This window comes from Propithecus coquereli, unplaced genomic scaffold, assembly GCF_000956105.1.
Source record: "Propithecus coquereli isolate 6110/MARCELLA unplaced genomic scaffold, Pcoq_1.0 Scaffold67, whole genome shotgun sequence".
Classification (NCBI taxonomy): Eukaryota; Metazoa; Chordata; class Mammalia; order Primates; family Indriidae; genus Propithecus; species Propithecus coquereli.
In genome coordinates, this window is record NW_012152729.1 from 4,880,942 (window position 1) to 4,887,443 (window position 6,502).

A 6,502-nucleotide genomic window follows, 5' to 3' on the forward strand; every position below is an offset into this window, starting at 1 on the left:
TCTACCCATTTTGATTCATCCCCAGAATCAACAGAGCTGCATTTATATAAAACAACACTAGATTATGCCAATATTATCAAAGTTTCTTACCTAAAATGATAAATATGCAATTTGAAGCACCAATGCATATTTTCTTCAAAAGTTACATCCAACATATTAAATGTTCAATCTCATATTCATTTAAATCTCATATTCATTTAAAAAGTTTCAGTCTTGGCTGGGCGCGGTGGCTCACACCTGTAATCCTAGCACTCTGGGAGGCTGAGGAGGATCTCTTGAGCTCAGGTGTTCAAGACCAGCCTGGGCAAGAGTGAGAACCCGTCTCTACTAAAAAATAGAAGAAAAAATTAGCCTAACAACGAAAAATAGGAAAAATTAGCCAAGCGTGGTGGCGTGTGTCTGTAGTCCCAGCTACTCGGGAGGCTGAGGCAGGAGGATCGCCTAAGCCCAGGAGTTGAAGGTTGCTGTGAGCAAGGCTGATGCCACGGCACTCTAGCCTGGGCAAGAGAGAGAGACTCTGTCTCAAAAAAAAAAAAAAAGTTTCAGTCTCAATATTGAAATCTCTATATAAAAGAAATAAGAAATGCTTTGGAAGACCTGAGAAGTACTATTAACCTCCTCTCAAATCCCAGTGTCCTGAAACAGTAGCTCATGTGCTTTAGGAAGGCCAATGACAGCAGAATAGTGGCCAGGGAGACAGATATACTGGGGTTTAACCAGAAGATCTGGGGTTTCCAGAATGTTGCCTGAGGCATTCATGGAAAGAACTGACAGTTCATGGTGGAAAAAAGGCAGACAATAATCAGCCTTTCTTCTCTCTCAATATACCAGCTAGAAAGCAGGAAAATTTATTAGGCAGAGGAAAAACAGATACGCTTGGAAACACAGGTGAGAGAAGTCTGTGTTCTCTTAGCTGTCTCACAAGTTATTGAATCAGATAAATTATGACCCATGCTAGGCTCCAAAGTAGGATTCAGACATTTTATATGCTGGTAAAGGCTCCAAAGATACTTCAGGGTTTAGCTGGCATCAAGAATAAAGGGCAAAGAAAATGTCAGATAAGTAGAGTCCTCAGTTATTAATATATCAACAAATATGCTAGCAGGATGAGAGTGATTCACACTTTATTTTTGAGTTAAGATCTAAGAGATCAGCCCTGGCACTCACGCCTGTAATCCTGGGACTCTGGGAGGCTGAGGCAGGAGGATCCCTTGAGCTCAGGAGTTCGAGAAAAGCCTGAGCAAGAGTGAGACCCTGTCTTTACCAAAAATAGAAAAAAATTAGCCAGGCGTGGTAGCGCATGCCCATAGTCCCAGCTACTGGGGTAGGGGGTGTGTGTGTGACATCTGAGGCAGGATCACTGGAGCCCAGATGTTTGAGGTTGCTGTGAGTTCTGAAGACGTCACTGCACTCTACCCAGGGCAACAGCGTGATGCTCTGTCTCAAAAAAAAAAAAAAAAAATCTAAGATTTCAGGCTGGGCGCGGTGGCTCACGCCTGTAATCCTAGCACTCTGGGAGGCCGAGGCGGGCGGATTGTTTGAGCTCAGGAGTTCGAGACCAGCCTGAGCAAGAGCGAGACCCCGTCTCTAGCAAAAATAGAAAGAAATTAATTGGACAGCTAAAAATATATAGAAAAAATTAGCCGGGCATGGTGGCACATGCCTGTAGTCCCAGCTACTTGGGAGGCTGAGGCAGTAGGATCACTTGAGCCCAGGAGTTTGAGGTTGCTGTGAGCTAGGCTGACGCCACGGCACTCTAGCCCGGGCAACAAAGTGAGACTCTGTCTCAAAAAAAAAAAAAAAAAAAATCTAAGATTTCAGAAGAGAAGGAATACTAATAGTTTCAGAATAAAAGGGCCAAGGCTTAAGTACCCAAAAGAGAATTTCTAAGATGAAACCACATCACTGAGCAGTTGCACTGGAAAATGCACAGAGAAACATTCCCCAAGCTAGAAGTATCCTAACATGTGACTGCAGGTCAGCTGGGACACAGACAAAAAAAACGAGGCCGTGAAACCTAGTTATTTGTTTTTCTTTTCAGTGGATGGCATAAGGGGGTAAGATGAGGAGAGGAATCAACAAATGTAGTTTTCTGCCTTGTGTGGTACAGGAAAATAAAACTGTCCGTTTTGTGGGATTATATTTGTTTCCATTTAGGGACACATTTCCTGTTGTTTGACTGCCACAAGAACTCATGAGAAGAGATTCATCCTCCAAAAGGATCCACATGGTTTATTTTCAAGTAAATACAAAGACTCTGCAGCCCACAGAAACCATTAAGTTACATTTTTACTTTTGCCGCAACTTCTATACTAAATAGGGTCTAATTCCTGAGGAGTAGCAATGGCAACATAAGCCCAGTCTAAGGGCAAGTGTCCCATCTGATAAATCCTCCTCTTCCCTCTCAGGATAGGATTCTGAGAGTATCCAGGACTGTTCTCCTTAAACCCTTGTTAGTGACTATTCTTAAGCCCTTCATGTTTTCACCTCTCCAGACTAAGGCTGAATCTTAAATCCACAATCCACCAAATAAGCCTGTCCAACCTAAACTCTTACAACTACCACTGTGCATTTTCTCCTTTCCCTGCAATCATCTGAAGAAGGAACATTCTTTTAAGATGTTTGGCTGCAGAAACTGGGTGAGGGGTTTAGCATAATAGAGGTAGAAGGATTGCATTAGGTGGAATAACAAAAGAATGTTTGAGAGGTATCAGCAGAGAGGTTAAATGCTAGGAATAAACCCCCAGAGGCTAAGTCCAGGAGGAAATTTTACTAATACAGGAAAGATGAGGAGTTAAGGCTTAGATTAGCTACCTCCTACAATGGATCAAAGTTTCAAGACTGAGACTCAGTGGAGACCAAAAGCAGCACAAGCATTAATAAATTCATCTGGTCCAGAGGCATAGATCCTTCTCAACTGAAAACCAAAACAAGTCATTCCAAGCATGCTTACAGTAGGCCTGTTGGCAAGTTTAAGGATTCAGTTTTAAGATAAACTAGAAGAGAACTAGAATGCAGTATTACAAAATGTTTTTGTAAGTATAATCACAAAAAAGTCAGGCTATTGCACACAAAAGTGTGCTGTAGTATGCTTTGTAAACCTAGATTTAGTAATTTAAACGAAAAACAAAAACAAATTAAAAGCTCTCTTCATAGTCTAGAAGTCCATGATTGTGAATTCAGGGCAATTATTAAATTTGCAGATTTTTTGCAAGAGCTCAGAAGATCCTGAAGTTCTTTATTCTTAGAATCATGATTAAATTTACCCTTTGAAGGCTCAGGCTGACACGTTTAACAGTATCTTTGTAAAAGCACTTGGGCTACACAAGCCCAAGCCTATTCTATAGTCTTTATGTTCTGCCCTCTGTATGTGTTAAGAGTTGATCAAAACATGGGGAGAAAAAAAATCACTGCTATTGTCTTTAAACCTAGGCTGTTTTTCCCCCCCATCATGTTAGTTAATTGTTTAGCAAGCTACATCTGACTGCTCTTTTAACAGAAAGGTTTGGATAGCTAGTTTAAGAGTAAGTGAAAATATTTTAGAAGAGCATTTATGTTAACCTTGGCAATAGGATGGGAGACTCTTAACCTCCCTTGTAATACGCATCAATTGATTCTGAGTTAAAATACACCACAGTGACAGTGATATCATCCCTGTACATTCTTGCCAAGTCCTCTGGCAATGTCAGCATTGCTGTCAACCGCTCCGGCTCCATCTCCCCATACTCATTGCTCCCGATGGCATGTCTGATCAGACGTGTGGCTGCATTTTGGTCAGCGTCAAGGAGCCTGCTGGCTTTCCTCTGCAGCAGCAGGCTCTGCATGAGCCCCAGGTTGGTGGGTCTCTGGGCCAGGTCTGGCTTGTGCCAATCCAGCTCGGCCAGGTGCCCCACCACCAGCCTCACCACGTCCTCATTGCTCAACATGTCCCACAGGCCATCTGAGGCCAGCACAAGGAACTTATCCTGGGGCCTCAGCCTGTGGTACGTGACCTCAGGCTCAGCAGTCAGGTATGGGGGAGTATAGTAGTGTGGAGGGGTGAACTGATAAATGTTGAGGGCCTCAGTATCGAAGCCCCTCTCCAGGACACTGCGCTGTAGCTCTTTACTCCACTTCAGCTGGACATCCCCGAAGGCCCTGCAGGGCATGAGGACACCCAGCAGCCTGTCATCCATGATGATTGTCCTGTCCTCTGACTTGGGGTGCTCCCTCTTTAGCCGGGACAGCTCGGCTTGGTTCCAGGCATTGTGGTCACGGGTGAGGGGCAGACAAGACCACATGCCATTGTCCTCCTGGACACCAAGGATGGCCCGGCAGTCACCAGTGTTTGCCACGTGCAAGTGAACTCCGTCAACATGGGCCATGCAGGCTGTTGCTCCAGAGAAGGCAACTTGGAGTGACAGATTTCTTGTCATCTCATCTTCCAAGGGGGCCTGAATTTCCAGCGAGATGTCAGAATCCAGTCTCTGGAAGGAGTACATTAATGCTTCCTCAATGCTCAGGCCCATTTCCACGTGTAGGTCAAGCAGTTCCTGCCAATAGACACGGAGGTGGTCAAGATGCACTGATGTGACATTCTTGTAGATACTGTCCCCTGGGTGCTTGAGCCACTGCAGCATGGGCAGCAGGGGCTTCATGCTTTCCATCGCTTCCTCCATCTGCTCTAGGGTCTGGTGGGACATCAGGGACACTGCGACGTAGTAGAAGAGCCTCTCGCTCACTGCTTGCGCACATGCATGACCACCATGTCCATCAAAGATGCCAAACATCAGTCCACTGGTCTGCAGGCAGGAGGCTACACCTCGCCGGTCCTCCACTGGGGAATTGGCAGCCAGCTGGTTGCTCTCATACCGCAACACTGAATTTGGGACTCCACTGTCAAGGTCAAGAATCTTGTGGGCTGACTCACCAGCTCGAAGCACTTCATTTACCTGCTCCGGGCTGAGTTGCAACTGGAAATCATCTTCCTCCGTGGACGTGTGCCTGTATGCCTTCTGAAGAGTAAAGCTACCACATGGGGAACTGTTTTTTAGGGTGGGTGGCACCTGAGAAAAGAGCTTCCATTTTGATTTATTCCTATTTGAGATACACCTAGAATATAAACGTCTGCCCCCTTGAAATGTGGCAACGCTGTTCCTTACAGAATTTAAGATCCAGTAGGCCACAGTACTTGACATTCTGAAACTATAGCAGCAAATGAGTTCTTTCAGGAAAAAAGGGTCTTTTTAAACCTGAAAATTAAAGTTTAAGAAAGTTTCAAATTTAACTACTTAAAAATACTGACTTCTGAAAATCTGCTAATATCCTGAACAAAAATGACTTAAGGTAAACTAAAAGAGTTGACTAAACTCAAATACTGAGTCACCCTACTCCCCAATAACACATAAATACATTCCAGAAAATTTGGAAAACAGGTTTTTATACACCCTCTGCTGCTACAGAGCCACTGCAGGCCTCGCTCATTCCTCCCAGCTGACCAGAGGCCTCTTTTTCCTCTTCTTCCTAAGCTCTTTCTCTTGACTGAGCTCAGCTCTTGACAGCTCCCAGGTTCACACTGTCCCCAGCAGACTAAGTGTTCATTTAAATAACTGCTTTGGGCAACGGTGTTCCATGCCTGTAATCCCAGCTACTCATGAGGCTGAGGTGGGAGGATCTCTTGAGCCCAGCCCGGGCAACACAGTGAGACCCTATCTCAAATTTTTAAACAAGATTATAAATATCTGCTTTCCTACTAGTCTATAAGCTCCATGAATTCAGGAACTGTGCCTTACTCATGAGCAGTTTTCCATTGCTTGTACCTGGCACACAGAAAGTCCTCAAATAATGGCTAAATGTGGCATCTCAGAGGCCCAAGAGGACACTAGGTGTGACACCAGCTGTCTAGCATCAGAAACACTGCTTCACTTGTCTAAGCTTCAGTTATCCATTGGTGAAATGGGAATAATACTAATCTCATAAGATTCTGGGAGGATTTAGTGAAATATGACCTCTCTGCTCAAAAAAAGTAGTTATTTATATCATTAGGTGTATACCTCTCTGGTCATTCTGTACATATTTTTATATAGTTGTAATCACAATTTGGAATCTGGCTTTCCTGTCAAGAGCATTTTTTTATGATATTACATTTAATGGATATGTTTCATCATAAACAATCACAATTTACTTAACTATTCTCTATTCCTGGGAGTTTAGAGGCTGTTTCCACTAACTTGCTGTTTATAAAACACCAAAGTGGGCCGGGCGCGGTGGCTCACGCCTGTAATCCTAGCACTCTGGGAGGCTGAGGCTGGAGGATCGCTCAAGGTCAGGAGTTCGAGATCACCCTGAGCAAGAGCGAGACCCCGTCTCTACTAAAAACAGAAATAAATTATCTGGACAACTAAAAAAATATATAGAAAAAATTAGCCAGGCATGGTGGCACAAGTCTGTAGTCCCAGCTACTTGGGAGGCTGAGGCAGGAGGATTGCTTGCGCCCAGGAGTTAGAGGTTGCTGTGAGCTAGG

The 6,502-nt window shown here is 44.2% G+C and overlaps 1 protein-coding gene across 2 annotated transcripts in view; it reads right to left on the minus strand.

The window, feature by feature from the left end:
* Positions 1-2,966: 2,966 nt before the first annotated feature.
* Positions 2,967-6,502, minus strand: part of PDP2 (pyruvate dehyrogenase phosphatase catalytic subunit 2) — a 4,821-nt gene continuing 1,285 nt past the window's right edge. The window contains exon 2 of one of the 2 annotated variants that reach the window (XM_012660473.1): positions 2,967-5,231. In XM_012660473.1, coding sequence (XP_012515927.1) covers positions 3,585-5,177 — 1,593 coding nt within the window. In that variant the 5' untranslated portion in view covers positions 5,178-5,231 and the 3' untranslated portion in view covers positions 2,967-3,584. The remainder of the gene's footprint in view (positions 5,232-6,502) is intronic. The other variant, XM_012660472.1, reaches the window with a different exon arrangement.